Raw genomic sequence first — 23,769 nt, forward strand, 5'->3', positions numbered from 1 at the left:
ACTAACGCCCTTGCCAGTCGGAAGGGCATGAACCAAAAAACAAAAAAAAAAGGGAAAAGAACAACGAAAAGAACACTAAGCCATAATCAGGAAGCGAGGAGGTTTTCCCTAGAAAGCTGCGTGTTTCCAAAATACATTTTCCAACTCGGAGCAGTGAGGCTTGGGTTCGAATTTTCCTCTTCACACCGCTGCTCTGTCGGCCATGATGGGTTTAAACGATGAACCAGGACGAAACGGAGGTACATGGGGATGGATTGGAGGTTTTCACACCGGGCACACACAGTGTGTGTGTGTGTGTGAGTGCCCGTAACAAATACCTGAATGGGCATATTTTACACTGCCAGCAAACGACCGAACCATCCTCACCGATGGTGCCAACAATTTCATCAACGTAAACAGTATTATTTTCGGACGCATTATTAGCCATGGCGAAAAAGATTTCTGCTGACGCTTGCGGGCTCCGTGCGGCAACAATATTATCACAATCCGTATTTGATACCGCTGGCGATTGTGACGGTCCGTCCGGTTGGTGGTCCGTGGCAGCACTGGCCGAAAGTGCCGAACTGAACGATTCCAATTTAATCCGATAGGTCGATGTGGTTGCCGACGACGGGCTGGACGGTTGTACGTTGGCGGGTGAATAATTTTCCATCATATCAACTGTTTGTACAGCCAGTAGTCAGTTGTGACGTGGTTTGATGAGATTTTTTTTTTTGTTTTGGTTCCGTCGAAAGCATAAGCATGAAAAGAAACGAAGAGAAACGATTCGGGAAAGGTATTAGCGTGCGGTGCAAGATTTGCTCAGTGGAAAAAAGTGGACACCAACACTGAAGCACGGTGATGATGTATAAATAGATTTGAAGAGTACTTAACATTGTAAGTGCTTCGACACATAATTTGAATTTGAATTTTGAAAGAAAACAAAATATTGGAAGCTTAAATACAAGTTGTACTAAACAGCAAGTTCCGTTTGGGTTAAAATTTTTGAAGCTTTGGGAATTTCAATTTCAGATAGCAATTTAAGGATTGGTGCCATGATGTTACACTACAGCATCCGTTGAAATATACTAAAGGTCGTGAAACAGTTCTACCCGGAACCAGAACCCTTAACTGAAAAATTCTAAGTCATCATCCAACCGTCAAGACCTATCTGGGTTATAAGAATATATTAGAGGATGATTTTTAAAAGGGTATTTTAAATAAAGAATAAAAATCTTTCCATGGTAAAATACGCACATTAATGAACAATTTAAAAAAATAAAAGCCTCTTTGTTGAATGCAAAATTCGTCCAAAAATATCAAAATGAAATGTCAAATATCTGGTGTATATTAAAAGTCAATCGGTTCCAGTGGCGGATCTAATGGTAGGAGGAGAAATGTGTTAGAATTTTGTAAGCTGAAGAAACACTTTCTTCTAGCCATGGCACAATCAACCTGATTGCACAAATGAACCTTTAAAGCGTTTTTCCTACTAACCAGAACAGTGTTTTATGTTATTAAAAATATGTAATGTAAAAATGAAAGAACGGATTTGATCGAGAGGAGCGTAGAGTTGTTAAATTGTTTTTTTACGAAGCTTTTGTCATTCGTCTCTCTAGGAGCAGCGAAGTGTGTGTGAAGGAATACGATGCGAAAGGTAAATTCGGGCGCGCTCGTTTCGCTAATTATGGTTGTGTAGGTGTGTCGTGATAACGAAGCAGAAGAGCTAATGATCATGAGATAACGGGAAACTGTGATCAGTAGCGATCGGACATTATAACGCGTGAGTTGAGAAAAAAAGCTCTCGGTACATAGACAATTTTGCAATAGTTGTTCTTTTTTGGTGAAAAAAAGTTATCCTCGACGATCATATTCTAAGCAAAGGATGGTTATTACATCAATTTGTTTGTTGATTGTGATGTAAAGATTTTGGTTTGCACGTGTTCAAATTGTTCCAGCGCCGGCTTGTGTCAGCGTTGATCTCCGTGACACCTGTTAGTAAGTGTAAGTGAAAGACGAATATCACTCTCACTCCATCGTTATGTCTTACTCTAACGTTCAAGTTGTGGTCCAGCGCAGTTTGCACGGATGGACACTAACGCCGGAGGGTACGTGTGTGAGAGTAAGGAAATTAAAAACGCGTAAGTGCGTGTATTAGGCGTGTACTAAGCTTGCAAATAATTTGCATATGTGTGTGTAAGCAGCGCATTTTAGAAACCGGTTTTGTCATAAAATCATGACATATACGTGTGGTTGTTTTTTTTTCATAACCTCCGTGCTAGGTTCGGCTAGTTAATATAGTTCGGGATAATTAAAAAAAAAACTTTCGGTAGTTGTGTGGAAAGCGGTCACCATCCTTATGTGCATAGGAAACAAAAATGCAAGTTTTCGTTGCTTTTTGGTGAAAAAAGTGCCTATTGCGTAAGTTCGTGTGTATTAAGTGTGTAATGTTTTTGTGCACAGAAAAAATGAAAGTGCTGTTTTTTTGTGAAAATTTATTTCTATTTCTGAATGAGCTTATTGCTCGTTGCGTGAAATCGTGCATTGTGAAAAAAAAGTCAGTGTGTAAGAGCAAAAGGGCCGCGAAGAAGCAGTTTTCTCTTCCGAAGTGAATGTAATCCTGTGGTCCTGCAGTATCCTGCGTGCAAATCATCATTTACCGAGGTAAGTAAACGACATTTAATCTAAAATATGGGATTTTTACTAGAAGCTATTGCTAGGACAGCCTTGAGTTTTGTAACATTAGGCGGCGATACAAAATGTCGTGTATTTCATGTAAGGCTAAAAAAAGTTTGCCTCAAAGCTCATGTAAATTACACTGATCGGTTCGAAAAATATTGGGGTTTCCTTTAATTTGCAGTTTACTCGTTGAGCTATACTTTCGATTTTATTTTTTTTTATTTAATTTTACATTTCGATTTTCCTTAGAATTTTCCTAGATTTTTCTTGGATTAAGCAAAACGAGAATATGCTGCATAAAAGCGTCTAAGATGTACAAAAACAAGGCAATTAGTAAAAGGCAAAAAGACAATACTCGTAGAACCATTAAAGAAGAAATTATTCACAATGTTCGAACATATTGCGTCACTTTAAATGGTCTGTACAATCACGCATTTCTATTAATTATTCTATTAATTATTCTATTATTTTATTTTATTCATAAAGAACGGCCTGGCCGTATTGCTATTAATTTCTATTAATGTTTTTAGACAAATTGTACTTTAGCAACCTGGTCGTAAAATAAATAGAAAAATTCTCAAACGGCGGGCCAACATTTAGTGTTGTGTAATTGAAATGAAAACAAAACTCTCGCCTCATTTCGAATAACTTTGCAATGCTCAACCCTGACCCACGCCTCGTTTCATCAAAACTTTTGACAGTACAATTATTTAGCTGCCCGTCACTTCTCTTTACTAGTGGCCAGATGCAACGGATTAGTCATCCAAAACGTGTGTCCTGCAAGCCAAAACGGGTTAGCAGCAGCAGGACACAGAGGCCAGATTTAACAGGAAAAGTTATTCTTTCTCCGGGTTCGCCACCCGAACCTCCGGTCCTTGCCTTCCAATAAAGCTGATTTCCATGCTGGTGCTCAAAACGCACTGGCAAAACAGGCATCACAAAAAGGGAGTCGGAAAAAATAAAAACTGATGAAATATGTACACCAAACCTTTTCGGGGCTGATCAGCTGTGCCCGGTTGCCTTGGCCCATCCGCATCATCCGTGGACGATTCGAGTTCGGCATCCGATTCCCGGTCCGTCGACGTCTGCAGGAATGGTGCCACCGTGGAAGAATACAGATGTGTCTCCTTGCCTAGTTTACGATCATTCATATTTACTTTAATTGAATCATTTGAGATAATTGAATTTGTGCCCGAAAGATGCGGCCGGGTTGCTGATGATGACGATGGTGAAGTTTCCGCCTGTGGGACTATCGTCGGGAGTGCAGCAGTGAGCTGATGTGCCGTCGTCGTCGGCGGTGGTGGCGACGTAGACGTGGATGTAGACGGTACCGGAATCGAGAGCACTTCCGTCGTGGCGTACGGCACAAAGAATGCCGAGGATGTTGACGGTGTCTCCAGCGCGGTAGAGGAATTGAAAAATGTACAATTTTTGTCACGTACGTGTCTACCGAGTTCTTGCGCTAGGACGAAACATTCGCCACATTGAGGACAGCTGAAAGAATGGGGAGAAATTAATAGATGAGTGAATGGTATGTGGAATTGGAAAGGAAGAGACAAAAAGAAAAAAAAAGTTGGATTCTGGTGAAGAGTTTAGTAAATGAGGCGAGAAATTGGGCATTCTAGAGTAGCATTTGAGATATTGGTAGGCATTAAATTATTAATGGGTTTTACATTTTTTTTGAACGAAATCTTAAAACGAAACAACTTCTTACAAGTAAAAATAATAACGACATTTGGCAACTTTAGACATGATTGTCGTTCGTTAATTTGAAAGAGGAACTGTTATAAGAAATAATTATTCATCAATAATTTCTCAATTTCTCAAAAACCCATTAAATCACTTTCCCATCCAGTTCCTCACCTATACTTCACGTCCGGATGGTTGGAAGCAATGTGTTGCTTCAGCTCCAGTACATCCGGCAATTTTTCCTTACAAATGAAGCACGTCTTCGGTACCAGGTTCGATTTTCGATTTTTTCTTGCAGACATAATCTTGTGCCTCGAGGTACGGCGATGTTGCATCGATTCGTGTGCCGTTTCGAACGAACACTCACAAATGGAGCAGTAATAGTTTGCCAACCTGTGCAGTTTCTGCCCATGCTGAAGTAATCGCATCCTGTTCGGGAAGGTTGCACTGCATAGCTCGCAGGTGAAGGTATTCTGCACCTTGGCCCGAACCTCCTCAATCGTTTCGTCACTAACCGCCGTACAGTGCCGCTGGTGGTGCCGCAGTTCCGCATTGTAACGAAACTCCTGCTCACAGGAATCGCACCGGATGCGTGTGATCTTACGGATGATGATCGGTACCGAGCGATTGATGACGGCGATCACTTCCCGATGATTCGCACCGAGCAGGTGTTCCGTCATCTGGAAGTTTCCCTCACATTCAAACTTACAGAAACTGCACCAAAACTTACCGCTCGATGCAACGCGCGCTTCGTGTTCGGGCGAACGCCAGTGCTCCATAAAGTAGAGCTCATTATTTGCGTAAAATCGGCACGGTTGACACTGGAACGGGGACTGTAGCACGATGCGGTGCATATTTTTCAGCACCACGTCAAAGCATTGCCCGGGGTGGTTTAACATCCGCCGGTAATGGTAACGGGATATCAAGTGTTTGCCGAGCAGATGCGTCGGAAGACGCGTCTGGCAGATGACACACTTGGTGTAGTAGCATTTGCGTTTGCGTTTTACCTTTTCCGGTGACTTCGTTAATTGACCGATGGTGGTCACTTGCTCCGACGTTGCTGGTGGTGCTGGTACGGCACTAAGACGCTCGGTGCACGGTGCGTCCGTGAGCTGCTTCGATAGTTCATTAGCGTAGAGCGGCGGTTTGATCGCACGTTCCAGCTCGAATTCCTCCTGGGCCCGTTTAAGGTGTAGATTTGATTTAAGATGCCGTTCGTACACAAACCGGGACGCTAGCCGACGGTTGCAAATACTGCACCAGTAATTGTCCTCGTAGCTTTTCACCGGTTCGTGGGTTGGTTTGTACTCGAGGCGCGCAATCTTGGAACCGGGCACCCACTTACCCTTGGTATGGCCGGGCGGTGGCGAGAAACTCTTGAAGCTATCTTCCTCCTCGTCGTGTTCGACCGATTTGTCCAGCGGTGACTCCGGTGGCCAGTGGCGCCAGTGGGACGTACTGCGCAGTACGTTCGGTGATGGACGATTTTCCGGCTTCCACTTGCCACCGGTATGGGTGCGGGGTGGTGCATTATAGTCCTCTTCCTCCTCGCTGTCGTCGTCCGACGGGTCGGGAGATTCCTGATGGAATATCGGATACAGTTCCACCTTTTTGTGGCCACTGATATCGCTGACAGCTTTCATAAGCTTATCGGACTCGTTCGGTGTCGCCAGCCAGTCGTCCGGCAGCGGATGGTGCTGTTGCTGCTGCTGTTGATCTGATTCGAGCTGCGTGACGAGGGTTGTGGTAAATTTGCGGGTCTTCGGTCTAGACTGCACCAGTGCTATCTTTGTTGCAGGACTGCAACCACCACCGGACACCCCACCACTGACAGTGCCTGGCTGGGAAGCATTCGGTACGCTGGTGGCTGTTGTCTTCTGCTTACTGCTACTCTGCAGCTCAAGCGACGAAAAGAACAGATCCGCTCCCAGCTCGTACTCGTAATTCACCTCATTCTTGTAGTCGGACGCTTTCGAACCATCGGACCGGTGATGCTCCGGGTCAGTGTGGTGATGATGATGATGATGATGATGATGCGGCTCCAGCTCGTAGTTATGATAGTCATAGCTCGGTACTTTCTTATGGTGCTCCGGTTCCTTGATTGTTTCGGTAAAGTCGAACGTCCCATAGGGCGCCGGTTCCGCCGTTGATGCCGTTTCAACGCGCAGCGTTACGGTCGGTTGATCGGCATTGCCAATCGTACCGGTATCGGCTTCCCGACCGGTACCACCTGAAGATTTGGACGGCTGTGTGCAATTTACCTTACGGTGCTTGATGTAATTTTCAATTCCCTCCACGGTACTGCCACACTTAATGCAGAGATGAGTGTCATCCAGCTCGGTGTCCTCCTCGTTGAGCATCGGTTGGCCGCAGTTGTATCGGTTGTGGATGTGTTCGCGTTGTAGTAACCCGCTGGCGAGGAGGGTATGGGGGCGTGCTGTGAAGTTTGCGGTCGCGCGCCTTTGACACAGCGCAGCGTTACGAACCTGCGACCTGCGAAAACAGGAAGTAAATCAAACTTTAGACATAAGCGAACATTTAAGAAGCGGTCCCCGAGTGCCCGGAAGGGTTCGTATGGATCAGGTTCACTGAAGCGACCATGGTTGCATGGTGACAGTCGAACGACGACGACGACGACGACGACCGGCGCTTTCCAAACGGATCGCATCGGGGTACCTTGAGAGATGCATCATAGGTCTGTCCTACACCATTACGGTCGCTTTTGCATAGCGAAAATGGGTTTGAAGGGAGGTTCATTATGATGAAGAAACGTACGATGTGCATCCGTTGTTGCACGGCACCAGTTTGTAGAACAAGTCCCTGGTGAGGGGTCGCAATGCCCGGGCGAATCATTCTGCATCGAAGCTAATGCTGTGTGTGTGTGTGTGTGTAGCTATGTAGCTCCCGAGAAGGTGATAAAGAACTTTCTGATAAATATATCATGTGAAAACATTTATTGTCTCCCTTTCGTCTCACACGGCACACGGCTACCACACTTTGCCCTATTTTCTTGCGGGGAGAGAAACATTGACCAGTTTCCCTGCTGCAAAATACTTCACCACTTTACCGAACAACGTCACTGCATTTGGACAAGAGTTCGGTTCGTTGTTTTACAGAGATAAAATATCAGTCTCCGTCCGGGTTTTGAGAAAACATGACGATGACGGTAGAAGATGATATGGATGGAAGTAGAATCGATGGCGAGCCGAGTGGTTCAGTGTCCCGTTTATGCCAAACGGGTAGGTAATGAAGGTAGCACTACGTACAGGACGATTATAAGTGAGAAGAATTAAGGGGACTGCGGTACTGCCCTTTTGCCGGAATACTTATGGGGAAACGAATCCATTACCCGGCTGAGCAGTGCCGGGTTCGGAAAATTTTACGGACACGGAAGACAAGGAACGTTCCTCTGGAGGTTCCAACATTCCAGCACTTACTGTAGCGCGACCGGGGCATGCCGTACGGATGATGGGCCGGCCCCGTGGTAGAACAACAAAAGGACTAACACATTAAAGGATTGTACGGGATAGCTAGCGGGGCCTTGGGTAGGCTGGGAGTCATGGTATTTGGGGATGGAAACTGACAAAGAAGCCACTGGTTACACGCTAAAACATTGTTCACTCACAGCAGCAGGAAACGCTGCATGTGTGGCGTGTGACCACTGCTGGAAGGGACAGTGTGTGTGTGTGCCGTACAAGCGATATCTTTTAACATACTCGCCATATCGGTTGGCACTTACGAAACGGGGTGGCGTAGGGCATCCGTAACATTCCGCCCGGTTGTCTATATGTACGGTGCAAAGAGCAACCACCTACGGACTGACCACCTGCCGCAAACCCGGGCACTAGCGCTGCTACCGGTCAGAGGAAGCTTTGCTGAATGTTATGATCCCTGAGGAGGATGATTATACTGCCATCTAGAGCTTGTTACGGTCATAAAACTGAAATCCTTATTTTGATGAATGGGCAAAGTTGTTGTCTAATTGTTGGAATAAATTCTGTTTGATATATCACATGGTTATTACACAAATTTATGTACACATAGACATGACCAACCGAAACCTATAGGCAAAACTTACACATCCCATATCATGTGTGTACAGTGGTGCACACAGTTTTGGCATTTTGGTGTACACAGTTTTGGATAAGAAGATTTTTGAGAACAGAGAAATAAGAGTGCGTGGAACATCACTTCAAATCACTTTTTACACTAAAAAGGAGGAGAATTCATCGGCAAAAATCCTCAAGAAATTTGAGATATTTTGAGGAATTATTTGAAGGAATCCTTTCGACGGCTAATAATTTCCTACTTGCGTACTACTGTTATCAAACAGGTTATATTGAAACATCGGTAGTAACTCTTTTCGGCGGAGCCAGAAACCAACCCCCGGTTACTTTTGCACGTTTTCCATTTTCGTTCGGTTGTCTTTGTGTAAGGTCGCATCAGTCGTATACCCTGGCGGAGCGGCTGGCAATGAGACGTACAACGAGTAGAGAGAAATGGCCATCCCTCATCAGTGAACGACATCATGTATGGAAGTTTTCTTCCACGGGGCGCAACATTCGGACCGTCCAAGTCTCCGAGGTCCAGCACGCCCGAGTTTTATGCGTACCGAACAGCCGGAGTGTGTAACTTTCCAAAAACCCCTCTCGTTACGTTTACACAGGGAAATAGGAAAGTGTTACCAAGCAAGATACACTTCTGCAGAAACATTAATAAATATATCTAATTACGCTAGCCAATGCATTGGCGTGAATGGGTTGGGTGGGTGGATGGGCACCAACACTCGATCAAACTACTGTGCGGAGAGTCCATTTTATCGGTAATGAACGAACAAATGTGCGATCGGCATATCGGCCGGGTTTCGGATGATGATCTCGTTTCGCTTTTCCGTAATGGGTGAGAAATGTAATTTTACCAATAGGGGTTTTTTGGGGGACGACCAAGCCATTTCGTAGCCACATTTACCAGCAAACATATCAAAAACTACAAATGACGCAAAAACATATACACCCCGTACCGAGTGCCGAATGGTTTTTGGTGAGTGAAAATTCATCATGCAAATAGTAACCTAACAGGAAAACGCGCTAGTATCCATGGTGGGTCGGCAAATCGGGAAGAACACAACACACGCCGGGTGATAATTTGAGAGCAGTATGCTCTACGACCGGCTTCTGCGAAATGATCCCGTGGTATGGGCAAAAGATTGCAAAAGATCATAAATTTCATAAGCTGTTAATAACTCATGATTAAGTCGTAGAAAGCGGAAGCACTGGTGCAGTTCTACAACACGCTTTTAACTGCCATTTCGGTAACAAAGTTTGCACCGGAAAAGATCTCATGCATAATGTTTTACAATTGTGGCGCTCAGTAATGCGCCGTCTGAGCTGCTGTTAACAACGGCAAAATACGTCCGTGAAATGTGTAAGAAAAATGACTACGCTTAATGTGCTAGACGATGGGAGCAATTTTCGACAAACAGGCCGTTTGTATGGGTAAGTGAAAAGAAATCAGTCACAGAGACGTGTAAAACATTAGAACGGTTACCAAAAAACTGCTTTGGAGTTTATTTGTCAAGTTGGTGTTTTATAGCTCTCGAGAAGCGGAAAATGAAATTTTAATTTAAGATTTGTTGGGACTAAACCTGACAGTAGGCGATCGCAATAATTGTGACAATAAAAACTTTTGTTGATTAAATTCTTAGTAAAATATTTATAAAAGTAAGCTCAAATTTATTTCAAAATTAAAAAATAAACCAAATGCATTCATCAACAATCAATCAGTCCTTAAATCGATGATTAAAATGGGACTTCAAAAAAAAAAATCTTACAAAATCTATTCGTCTATTCTATTCGAAACACTTTTGTGTCTCTCGTTAGCTCTGCCACGAATTGACCAAATGGCACATTCTGCTGGACATTGGACCACACATAGGAAGCAGGTCCTGATTTGCAGGATATTGAAAACAATAAAATTGTCCCTGAGGTCTCTTAAATTTTCTCCCAGGGACTCTTTCCAGGCTGGACGGGGTAGTAAAACTTTGCCTAACATGCGCTCTAGCGAACCTTGTTGGACAAGTTCTTCGCTGTTTTGCCACCAATAGTGTCCAGCACGGTTGCCAATCTTGTGTGGCCTGTGCGTTCGAAAGGTTATGGTTTCGGTAAGTGACGTGGGGTTGGTGAAAGGGTGCGACGATACTATTGGAGAACTGATATCGTTGTTGGTCTAACTAGCTTGCGGATGCCGGACCCTGCGTCAAGGACCCATGGACACGAAGTTTTCATTCGTCCAAACCAATAGGAATAGTTACATCCGAACACGCTACTTACAACCAAGGACTTGTCTTGATAACCACGAATCTCGTCGGGTTGTATGGTGAATCCCTTACCCGATACCAGGTTCCAGCTGCCGGTCAATCCTAATTGACCCAGGGGACGAAGTCGTCACCGTACCAGCTTGTAACCAGTGTGCTTTTCTTATCGATAGGAGAAACGTTCATGCGTGATAGCGTGTGAAGCGAATAAGCCATTTCCTGCGACAAGAACATGGACATTGATATTCAAAATTCTTTCCGAAAGAAAGAAAGTTAGCATTGTAGCAGCTAGTTCGCAGATGGTGCTGTTGGAAATTAAACTTGCTCTTGCTCAAACTTGCTCAAAAAATAAAATTGTGATTAAAAATTATTTCTTTTGGTATATTTTCAAATTGTGTTTAGCTAAAACTATGCGAAAATACATAGTTAAATTTACGATTTTTTGTTAATGAAAATGAGTTACATTAAAAAAAAAAAAACGATACAACACCTTTTCCTGACAGCCGGAGGCAACCCGGTTGAAAGGTACCAATAAACACAGGATATAACAATTGCTATTTAAAGTACTCTCATAACTCGCTCTGATTTAATGTTTCGCGCTTCAAATTCCTGCGGTTATTAGCCACAAATACCGCAAGCCGTAAAGTTGCACACGTAATGCCCGTAGCGCGACGGAATGCGCGCGAACCCCGTCGTACGATGCCTAGCTCTGGCGCCGAAAATGACTGTTCCGCTCGTAACCCAAAAATTACTGACCGAAGCCAAAAGCCGGGCTGTGGAGGCTTCGTACCATGGGAAAGTTCAGGCGATTTTCTCCAAACAGCTTCGAACATCAGGTAGTGTTCACACACACGGTTTTGTGGAGATTGTACGCCAACGGTATTCGCAAGTCGCAAGGATACGTACCATCATATACCTGACGTTGGTACGCTTCAAGCGCCGGAAGGACATGTATGTTTTGTCGTCGTATTAGCGTGTTTAGTTGAAGATAAATGCTTCCTCTTGCACGGCACGGTCTCACGAGCTTTGGAGTGGATGCGAACGTTGGTCTAAAAAGAGGTGGAGCACGATCTAACGTTGTGCCCCCCCGTGCATGATGAGACGATGTGAAGCAATTGCATATTGCTCTAACGCCTGTTACCGGTCTACACACACTTTGGTTGAGATTGACTTCAGCGGACAAACTCGGTTCGCACGTTGACCATGGTTTTGCCATCCTGGACACAATCGGTCGCGTACGTAAAGGCTCTCTCTCTACTGGTTAGTTTGAAAGATATTTGCGTACACTAGCGACCTGATTGTTTATGCGTCCGGATACACTTGGCGCATTATTTGTGGGATGTGTGGGATATGCCGAAACGGTACGCGAAGCACAGTGAACAAGTGTTAAGTAGAACATTACTGGAAAGGATGTTCAGGCTTTTAAGCAACAAGATGCGTCGGACAAAATATGAACTACAGGCGAACGTTTAACACATTTTGATGAGCTAACTATGGCTCTACAGCGGTAATATTGGAGTCCGATATTAAATTATTTAATAAATTTCAACTCCTTGAAAATGAGTCTTAAAATGTGTTTTATAATAGTTTAGATAATTAATTAAATCTAAATTCACAGTAATTTTTTTCAAAAACATCGTAACATATTTTACAAAAGAATTTAAAAATAAAGTTACTATAAAAATTTGTACACTAAATATACTTTCTAATGTTGAGTGCATCTGATTCAGACTCATGAATCTGAACGAATCTTAGAACTGAATGAATGACTCTGAATCTGTATTCTGAAGATTCATGAATCCTCAGAGCGTCGGGACAGGCCGATGATTGATGTGGCTGCCCCTCCACCAACTGGTCAACACTTTTGGAATAAATACTCCCCCTATCCTCTCCCCTTTCACACCTTCCAGGATTCATTTAAATTTATGAAAATTGATTCATATTTTGGGAGTCCGCTCATGATTTGAAAGACTCTTCACTGAAGATTCATATGAATGACTCCTTTCTAAAGATTCAATAAACACAACACTAATACTTTCTTATACTTTTCTACATACATATGGATAATATTTTGACCGCTTGCGATACACATAGTCCATGCATCGTTCTAATGCTGCCCGGGAAGAATAACCAAATCTCAGGAGAAGTGGACAGTCATCGTCGTTTGCTAAAACGTACTGTTCTTCAAACATAGTCATCCCTTCAACTATTCGCAATATTTCGCTTCCATGCGGTACAGTGTTAGTACCGTACACGTTGGTATGAGCCAACCAATTTACGCCATTTAACGGCAGATTTAAATCAAAACACCGGAGAACTGCCTATTTCCTGTGCTGTCCTTGTTTGCAAATCCTTGCATCTTCTCGTTGCGGTAGAGTTTGTATGTAGAGTTGATGTTAGGGATGTATCTAGGCGTTACATTCGCTGGATGCCGGATTGCACCGGAGATGCCACTGTATCGAAAAGGATTTTCGGGCATAGTAAAAGCGTATGAGCGAGCAGTGGATGATACTCCGGTACTGACAAATTGACGATATAATATCGAGAGTAATGAATAATTTCGGCTCCCGTGGGATTCATCAATCGTTTGCCAAATGTTTCCATGAGCGAAATATGAAATAGTCTATGGGATCATCGTTTCTCTGCAAATCGTTTTGGTGAAATAATTAGGAAAATGAAGATACAGATCGTTAATTTGAAAAAATGTTGTTTATTGTTATGTATGTTAAATAAAACTCACTATCCTAAGCAGTTAAATATGAAAAATTATAAACTACACAAATTAAAAGTTGATAAAACATAACAATTCAAACTTCACTCGAATCTCAAACTTCTTTAATGTAAACAGAAAACAAGCAAACAATCGTCAATAGAGAAAAGTTTGAATTATATTCTGAGTAGTTTGTTGAATTTATGCTAATAGAAGATGACGTGCATTAACATCATTCAAACTCTCATTTCAAACACAGAAAAAAAACAAAAGAAAAAAACCTCTCTCTAAGTGGTACCAAGGATGAAACGTTTTCCATGTGCTTCACGGAACCGTTAACCTTTCGCATGGCAGCCTTCCATCTGTACAAACTTTCAATCAAACCGTCGGAACGATCCATTTTGGCTTGCGTGAAAATATAACATCACTTCTCCCATCTCCCGTTACGGTTACTTTTTACCCCATGCTCCGCTTGAAACGAATGGAGTTTACTGCGAAAAGTAAAATGTTCAAAAATTCAGATCACAAAAGTGAAAAAAAAACAAATCGCAAATTTGATAAAACTGTAAGCAGAATAAGAAAATTTAAGAAAATTCATTTCTATCGTTTCGAACCTCTTGCGTCTTGCGAATGTGTTCGGTGTACGTGTGTGTGTGTTTGAGTTCGCGCAAGTGTTCAAAAGTTTTCCCAACAGTTTTTCCCCGTGTTTCCATTCCGATTGCTCACCTCACACCGTTTGGCATCTTATCAAATGTCCCTCTCTCTGACAACGGTTTTTTTTGTCGGTCGCTTTTCAAAAGTATAGTACATAAGCATCAGTGTATCGCTGTCCTCATCGTGCGCGTCGTCGTCACCGGTCGTCTTTGAATCGATGCCTTCGACTCTCGGGTTGGCGTGGACCGAGAACTCTATCTGTAGTTGTATCTCGAGCTCGGTTTCACTGTCGGTGTGTCTGTGCGCTTCGTTGTGTCTTGCGTTAATTTTGGCCTTGGCAGGAACGGGTGGCAGGAAGGGTGGTGCGCCGGATGCCCTGCGGCACGTCAAACAAGGCGTCCGTGCCAGCCTTCACAGTGACACGTTTATGTCTAATCGATGTCAGGATGCGCTCCGTCGACTTGACGGCGAACGTCATTACGCACCTTTACGGCAGCGTCGTCCCTTTCGCTCTGGTACGCTCCCGTTCAAATCTTTCGTTTCCCAGTTCGGTGTGGGCCGGGCGCCTCCACATCTGCAACCCTTCGTGCTTCAACATTTCTCCACGTGGGCTGTGTGTATCTCTTTGATGGTATGTGCTGGTGCGCAGGAAACCGTACATACCTTTACCAGCACGGCCTGTCTTCGATTCTGTCCGTTGCTCGTCAAAGCGATGGCATGCGCCGGGCAGAAGCAACAAAAAAGCCTCACACAACGCTATCGCACGTTGACTGCTATCAGTCCATCGGGCACGAGGCATACCGTAGGAAAAGCGTCAGCCAGGACACACAAACGCTAACAGCACACAAATGCTATTCGTCCCTTTATACAAACACACCAGCTTATATCAATCGTTTCGACTCTTTCTAGCGTTTGGTGGCGAAATGTATGGGGAAAACCTTCATTTTTTTTGGTCTTCTTTTGCTATTTCATTCTATTTCGCAGGATGTGACGAGGGCCGCACGAAACGAAATACGTTTTGCGATTTGCTTTCATTTGTTTGATTTTCCTGGCTGTGTTTTCCCGGGGTTTTTTTTTCTCTCGCTCTCTTCCCTTTTCCCCCGGTCGCTGGATTTGTGTAAATGATGCTTCTCGAGGGAATTTCTCATCAGCCGTATTTTCCCGGAGACGATGCGGAAAACTGCTACACACAGCAACACCATTCAAGGGAGGTAATTTATTTTACGTATTTCTACCCATCATACTGCCTAGGGGGGGAAAATTTGACTGTGACTGAAAACAATGTAAACTTTTACTATCAAGTTCAAAACACAGTAATAGGGATTAAAAGCTGCGGTTTAAGGAACAATTGCGATGATATTATTTAGAAATTGATTTCGCTCTTATTGGTGATAAGTGACAACTATTTTCCTACTGAAAGCTGGAAAGTCCTACGTCAAAACTCAACCATTATTTTATAATACATCCCTAAATTTAAACTTTCCATCGCATCCACCGACGAAACAAATTCAAAACCATGTCAGGCGAAATAAATAAGAAATGATGCTCATTAGATTTCTGTTATCACACCGAAAGCGTACATCAGCCCGGCACCCATTTGCCATCTTTCCGCTGTTTTTATGGCGCCATTCACCGTATGTCATATTTTTAATGGTCCGTGTTACTTTCCATCTTGCCATAACTTCGGGTTGAATGTTTTGCTGCATGTTTCTGTTTCTCTTATTACTATCTTGAATTTTCCAACCACAGCTTCACGTCCATATCCCCGTCATTGTCGTCCTGTCTCTCTCTCCCTCCCTCCCTCTCCCTCCCTCTCGCTCCGTCTCGCTACCGACCCCGAAATGAAACATACATAAAACGCATAACTCACGACAGGATGAACAAAAACACACCCCAGGCCGCTATCGCACTGGCTTTTTGATGCGTGTACATGTAACGGTTTGGATTTTCGCATTGAGGCTGGGCGTCGTGTTTCAGAGGTTGATTCTCGGATTGATCAAGTACGGTACGTTTTTGACGGGGTCGTAACAGGTCCGTCGAGTTAGACGTCCCCGGCTTATGAGGACTCAGTGTGAGTAATGTGCCAACAAAAAAAAAACTTTTCACGATGGAAGATTATGAAGGGATGAAGGGATAGTACAACGGAGTGACAGGACTAACGGGAGGGGGGAGACTAGAAAGATTTATGAGCCTGAAGATGGTGGGTCGGACTTTTGATACCCACCGCAAGATGTCGCTAGCAACATAGTTTGAACGTAATAAAAGAAATGAAATATTTTGTTATTTCTATTTTAAAATTCGCTGCCAGCCATTAATTTGTAAAATGTGGTTAAATTTTTTTAATAGATCAATCAATAACAATTAGTTATCAACACAATAAGGTTTCTTAAAAACCTGCTAAATGTCTGTTCCGGGCGAAATTAGCGTGACACAATTATATTTAAATTTTTTAAAAACTAATAAAAGTTTATTCAGAAAAATGTTGTTTTACATTACCTCAACTTTAACTTCAATTTCATTTCAATAATTAATATAATAAATCAATACACAAAACAAATAAAAATTCATATGCTTATATTAATAAAATATTGGAAAAAAGCTGTAAAAGGATCCCTTAAAAAATAACATAATAATGTTTTATTTTTTTAAATGAATGTTTCAATCATTATTTATATTCACCAATTGTCATTAAACTTTACGTTCATATAAAGTTTGTTTGTGAATATTTTTAGGTACATACACTATTGAACACAATGTTTAAATATTTCTGAAAGTTTGAAATCTTTAAATATTTCTTTTCATTTAACGGTTAGATTTATTTCACAAAAAAGAGGTATTCAGAAGACAATTATAAATAAAAGGTTTCGGAAAGCTTAGAAAAGAACATTCATTAAAAATTGGTTATCAACAAAAAAATTTCGTTAACAGATTGTTCAATTGCTGTTCAGATGAAACTAATGTCACTGAATATTACTTTTAATAAATTATTTTGTCGAATAAGTTTTTTATATAAATATAATGCTTAATAAAAGAACACCATAAACTAAACAACAATTCACATAAAAAGAAACTTTACTCATGCGAAATTGGGACATCCAGCATCCATTCCAGTAAATTATATTTCATACGTTGTATTATACTGCGATCAAGCAAAATATATGGAGCTTTATCGTCTTGCACAAAAAAAATGATCGCCTAGCTGCAAAACACAGCACAATATAGCACGGCCCAACAGTCACGGTGTCATTTGGAACTGTGTCCACCATGTGACGCCTGACGAATGCATGTGGTGCACGGGCTGTGTGTAACGATAAACAGGATGGTAAACATCGTACATTGTGTTGATTGGATGGAACACAAATAGTCGTTCAGTCTCACATATTACCGTTTGTGCGTTCTGTAAAGATGTCACCAAGCCGCTTTGGTAGGGCGCTTTGGTTCATCCATGAACGGCCATAGACGGGAAAGAAACACTTGCAGAAGACATTGGCATTGTACACAACAATCAAGAAAAATTGCGCTCGTCTGAACAACACATAAACCTAACATGCCGTGATGAATATTACACTCCCAACCTAGCGCCATGATTACAATCGGGAATAGGATGGGTTTTTGGGTGCCCAAAAAATGAGGAACATTTGCTTGATTGAAAACAAAGTTTGTCCCATGGCACTAGGCAAGTTATACCCCGCGCGTGTGGCCATCAATCGGGAAAGGTGCAAAACTTGATAGCAAATGACAGAGCCACGGGCATCAATAATAACTGTCCAGGAAGTTGCTTATCGTGCCCGGGGACATCCAACTGTCAGTTTTGATGTGGGTTTGGTGGACACGGATATTTATTAGCCCAACGAAATGATGATGATGAACCGAATGGTGGTGGTCCAAAATCGATACGAATCACACTATCTGTAATGAGAAAAAATGTATCAAGGACGATTTGCAAGACGAACCTTTTATGTACGTTGAACATCCCGGGACAAGTTGTCCTGTATGTAGAAGCTAAGCAACCATCAAATCAGGACCAAAAACAAAATTAGGCTCTATCACTTTGTTCGCTCTTCGGATCGACACTATAAATCGGTAAATAGCAACAAACACTCAGTCACGTTTGGAAATTGTTTTTCTTTTTATCGATTCCAGTGCCGGCGTATGAACGTTTGGAAGAAGAAAAAAAGATGAAAGAACAAAAATATAAAACTGCCCCCGAAAAAAAAGATACCGTTTCGATCGCTTCGAAAACGATAGAACTGAGTTCCATTTTATTTTGATGGAAAAGCTGATCAAAAATATTGAAACGTGTAGGCTTTGCCAGGAAATCAGTGAAGCTTTCCAGCGTGGTGGTCTGTTTGGGGGGCAGCACCACGGCTCAATGTCTTTGCCGACACGATTTTGCCATTTCGCTGGCATTCGCTGTGTCTATCTTCGGTTTCATCTATTTCCATAATCGTAACCGTATTTTTCTTGTCGATGTGATACGCTTCTGATTTCATCGACGCTCGCAGCAAACGGCCGGAATCGTTGCGGTGGCCCGAAACCGAACGTCACGAGCGATCGTTTGCCCGGTGGAAACAAATTGGAAGATTCCATATCTGCTGCCAATCAAGGCGTGAAAATATAGACAGAAGCTCGTCAAAGTGTACACGCGCGGCGGGGAATAGATGGAATGGAAACACCATCGGTGGAGATTGGACGAAATCGAAGGACGAATGTCGGTGAATAATGTTGCGGTTGCGTTAAGAATGTAGGTGGAAGGATTTGATTCACCTTTAGGTTTTTGGTAATAGGTGAGCAAATGTATCTTGCGTGCTGGTGGAAAAGTTATCAGAAGGAAACGACAACGAAATGTGTAAAAAATTGAGAAGAGAAAAGTTGATTGAAAAAAAACATTGATTTGCAATTCTTGTTGATTTGAGCGTAAATATTAAAGAAAAGCTTTTAAATAAAATAACCCAAATATTATCAATCCACCTAGAGCTTAATTATCTTTTGTCCGACGCGCTAATAATTGCACAATTAAATTTTATTCTTATCTGCTGGAACAAAACACACACCACTGACAGAAACTTTTCAATACATATCATCGAAATTGCTAAAACTGTGCGAATGAATCTCTAGCGCGGAACGAGAAAAAGGCGTAACGAGCAGCACATTTATGCTTCAATATCATATCCACCGAGAAGAAATGAGATGCTAGTAAATATAAACAATAACTTAAGATAACCCTCATAAGTCTTGTACGTGTTATTGCCGCTCGGATGCTGCAAAACAAAGCGTTCGTCGAGCCATCCGATCACGATCGAGTTATGTTACGACTATGACTGTCCATATGCACGACTCGGTACATCTCTCTGTTTTGTGTCCCTTGCGTGTGTTGGTAACCACTGCTGCTCAGCTGCATTGCCGGTCATGCCCTGGGACGATTGGTCGATTGGATGGGAAATATTCCACTGGTTTGAAATGTGACGTGGGACGTGAAAAACAGGACCTTTTGTTGGACGGTTTTTTTGTGGTAAGGGAGAAGGGGAATGAAGAACAACACGGCACAACGAAAGGATTGGAACATTGGAACAAAAGGATGAAAATGATGAAGAAGAAGAAAACAAGCCCCCTCGAACTCTGAAGGACAGAGTCGACATGATGGAGAAAACGTTTTTCCTTCAATGTCGAATATGGCACCGGCAAGATAGCGACCGGCGAGAGTGATGGAAAATAGATGGAAAATGTGTGCCATATACCCTGTTGGAGGCAAGAGGTCGTATCGGAGGAAGGGGAGGGTGGATGAAAGAGAGCTCTTTTGGGGTGGTATCCTTCCTTTCATATTTATGTTACGACTATGTTATCTACGATAACGAGTTCCGTTTGATTGGATGCCGTTACAGTTAGATGGGTTCACATTTGCAAGGAAGCACAGGAAAAACCCCGGAATCGGGTTGATACGGGTTGGGCGGTCGATGAAGATTTCAGACACCGTGAGTGTTTTTGAATAAGTTGCGTGTGCGTGTGTGAATATTTGCTGGCGTACTATGAGGAATGGTTTTTTTTGCAAATGTTGAATGAAGCTCGAGAAAACTGTCCTTGGTGTTTGCTGGCCAAAAAAAAAACTAGCAAAGGACCAACAAAATATGGCGAAAGTAAATTTTCCCAATGCCAATCGGTTTTGCTGGTCCGATCTAGGACCATCTCTAGATAGATGGGGGACAACCGAGTACAACAATTCATTTTTGGTAAGGAACTTTTCCCGTGAATCCTTTGGACACATAATTTAACAACATAATTTAACAGCTATATAGCTGTCTTTTTCGTTACAAATTTGTATAAAAATAGTATTAAATACATTTGAAACTATTTATAATGAGGTAAAGGCCATCGTACATCCATTTTTTTATATTAAAATAAAAAACAATCGTTGTTAATTTTATTCTTATGAAATCGTCATAAAAGATAGATGTCAAGTAATAAAACAAAAAGGAGATTCATCAACAAAACTCGCATATTTTAAAGCTCCGATCGAGCAAACAATCCTTTTAGCTTTCGAGTTACCAGCCAAGGCCCAAGAACGGCCCAGTTAATGTTCCATAAACTTTTAGAAAATTTCTACCAACCGTACCTAAGGCAACCATTATGTGAATAATGCAAGAAGAATACATCCACCGAATGTATTTCCTTCTTTTCGTACTGGCCGTGCAAGAATACCTATCGGTACCCGGTGTCGGTTTTAAAATTTATGTCACCACCATTTTGGCTCTTTGCGCATCTTTCTCCTTAATTACTCTCGCACGGACGTTCAATCTTGCAGTTGAAGCAGTTGAAGCAAACGGACAAAAAAGTTTTCACCGTGCAGCGGCATAAATCGATCACCCCAGATGCAGGAGCACTAGCGGGCTCCACCGAAATGCGACGAAGAACAAATCGGATCGAACGGTTCCCATCTTTTGCTTAGCCCAAACCACATTATCAATGCCATTTCAACTGTGCAAATGGTACAGTCCTCGCTCGCTCACACCATTGCTCCCGATGGACTTGAAGAATTTTATTTTCATCTTATCCTCCCTCGTTTCTCAGTTGCGCCCGAACACTTGCTTGCCCGAAGATTGTTATGCGTCTTCAAGTAAAGGAAAACCTTCAACCACCACCACCACTCCCGTCGACTTTCAAGGGTGGTCCCCTCCCGTTTGCTCGCTGCGAACACATTTGAAACACATTTCGCATCAAACCGCATGGCGGCCAACCGGCACGAGCGTTGGCACATAATTTACTGATGTGTCTAATAACAAAAGCGTTCAGTGAACTGTGATGCAATTCCGGCTGCTACTGCTCCGGAAAGTGAGCTTTTCCGCGAGTTTGAAAGACACAGCGTCTCAAAAAAGAATCGAACAAGGGAAAAGGGGCAAGGGGGGCAACACTGCAGCCGCGGACCATGGCCAATACGGGACGGTTTGATAGATGCACATGGGTAAGGGCAAAGAAAGTGCCGGACCGACTTTCCACGGTGATAAAAGAGAACGAGAAAATGGAATCGTATTGACGTAGCAGTCCAAACCAGTTGGCCCCTTGCTTGAAATCGCACCAGGACTCGGAATCGTATCCTCCTCGAAGAAGTCCAACTGGGCGAAGAAGCGAACGCTCCTGAATGATTTCCACGGACAGGGAGAATCGGGTGGCGCGCGGTCCGAGGGGAACATTTTCTGACAGATTTATTACATTCGGCCTGTCTCGGAGTTTGAATTATGTCTGAAAATAGACGAAATGTACTATTTACCCCTCAATGTGTCGGTCGGTCCGTTTTGCTTCGTCGATGCTTAAACTCCATTTTGAGGAACTTATACTGCTTATACACTGTCGTCACTCTCGCTGTCTTTCCGTTTTGCTTCGTCTAACTTATTTCCTCCGACTGACACGTACATTTTTGGGCAGTGTTTCGAATACGGATTTCCAGGTTTCGTCTCAAATCTCCCCGGTTCCCTTTCTCTGGCTGGGCGAGTGGATCGATTTTTGCTCAGTTTTTGGGATAGGTACTGTTCCTGTTGTTGGTCCAGGGAAGGAGATTTTGGAGTCCGTGTTTTTTGTGAGGATTTTCTCGTCAGGATTTTTGGCAGATAATCCACCACACAAGATGGACTTCAGTTTATAAATTAACTGCGCACAAGTTCAGTTCAAAAGTTTAAGATGTCTACTTTCTTTAATTTACTTCTTTTAAAATATAGTCACACAAAAAATGTTTCAAATAGAAAAAAATGTTTCCAGACATCATTTCAACACATTTTTCGCAACAAAACATAATTGGATGCACACGTAAAAAAGTGAGCAAAAGGGATAAAGGCTTCTGCACGCATCACCGTGTTATGTGTGTTTAGTTTAATGTGAGTTTTTCCTTTTGCTACTTTGCTCACACCATTCACCCCCGGTGATCACCATTATCATCGTGAACAAAAGGCAAGGATTTCATCCGATGTGCCAGTGTTTGTGTTGTGTTTTTCCCTCGTTTATTTTTTATTTTAAAATACTTCTCTTTTTGTCACGTGCTAAACCCATCCCAATTTTAAACTCTCAAGTCTCTCCTGCCCAACTCCACAACCTCCAAGAAGTTGTCAGGACAATGTCCTCGTCGTTGGCATTACGCTTCACCATTTTTGGTTCATCACTCCTCGGCAGTGCAATGTCCTCGTTTGGTAGTTTTTTCTTTCTTTTCATAGTATTTTGCGTACATCTTTTGCAAATTCGTGTTCTATTTTTTTACTGGGATATGCTTGTTGCCACTAAACCAGCAGCCTTCCGGCAAAAAGAACTTCGAGCAAAACGTTTCTCATCAAATCCATCTTGGCAAAGTGAAAGCTGATGGGAAAGAGGAAGAGCTACAGAACCGGAAATACAAATCAGCACGACTTGGACGAAAAATACCTTGAGCAAGGGTAGCGATTTCCGACAAAAGTTCCGACAGGATTTGTCGCCATTTCTGCATGGCAAGTGTGGCCAACCAGCAGTAGCGTTCGTACGAAACACGTGCAGAAAAAAAAGAAACATTTCTGAACTCTTTGCGCTTAAACTTTTCCCTATGACAGGCGTCGTTTTTCACGTCTGTGAGGTTTTTTTCCGCCTTCCCTTATTCTGAGTTCGTTTTTTACTATGCAGTAGGTGAACAGACACACACACACACACACACACACGCACACACTTGCCAGTTGACAAACACGGAAGCTGTATAAAAATCACCTTTACCGTTTATTCCCGCCGAGGGATGAAGAGATTCGTTCGGAAGATTTAGGGGTGAAAGTGTGTGAGCGTGCGAGTGCGAAGGAAAACCCTATGCGCCTAAGGGGTAGAACAAAACAGGACAAACAAAAACGAGAAAATGGCTAGAAATGCCAGATGGAAACGCTTCTGGCATTCGTCACGTTGATATGTTGATATGCCCGAAGGGCTGTTGCGACGGGTTTTCCATTTGAGCCATGAGAGAAACACGCGGCGTGAGCGAGATTAGAGCAAAGGGATGATGATGTTGCCGCACTCCCGACACGCAATGGTGCATGTGGACGGATGAAGCCGTGAAGAGTGATGGAGAAGCAATCCGTACGAACGATGAAATGGCACTGGCTGGCGAAACGGCACCAATTGTGTCGACGGTTGGATGTGTTTGTGCGCATTTTCTTCAGCAACTTAGCGGCGAGCAATCATTACGAACCGAACCAAACGGGAGAGTACGAGATAGAGATACAGACGGCGCATGAGGACGGGCACATTCCAC

General features: G+C 42.8%; 1 protein-coding gene across 1 annotated transcript in view; it reads right to left on the reverse strand.

Moving 5' to 3' along the window:
* LOC125760594 (zinc finger protein ZFAT) overlaps positions 1-23,769 on the reverse strand; it is a 70,644-nt gene that overhangs the window by 33,251 nt on the left and 13,624 nt on the right. Inside the window, exons 2-4 of the mRNA XM_049420868.1 lie at positions 4,522-6,840; positions 3,647-4,152; positions 318-660 (exon numbers count right to left, since the gene is read on the reverse strand). Coding sequence (XP_049276825.1) covers positions 318-660; positions 3,647-4,152; positions 4,522-6,707 — 3,035 coding nt within the window. The 5' untranslated portion in view covers positions 6,708-6,840. The remainder of the gene's footprint in view (positions 1-317; positions 661-3,646; positions 4,153-4,521; positions 6,841-23,769) is intronic.

The sequence above is a fragment of the Anopheles funestus genome, chromosome 2RL, assembly GCF_943734845.2.
Source record: "Anopheles funestus chromosome 2RL, idAnoFuneDA-416_04, whole genome shotgun sequence".
Taxonomy (NCBI): Eukaryota; Metazoa; Arthropoda; class Insecta; order Diptera; family Culicidae; genus Anopheles; species Anopheles funestus.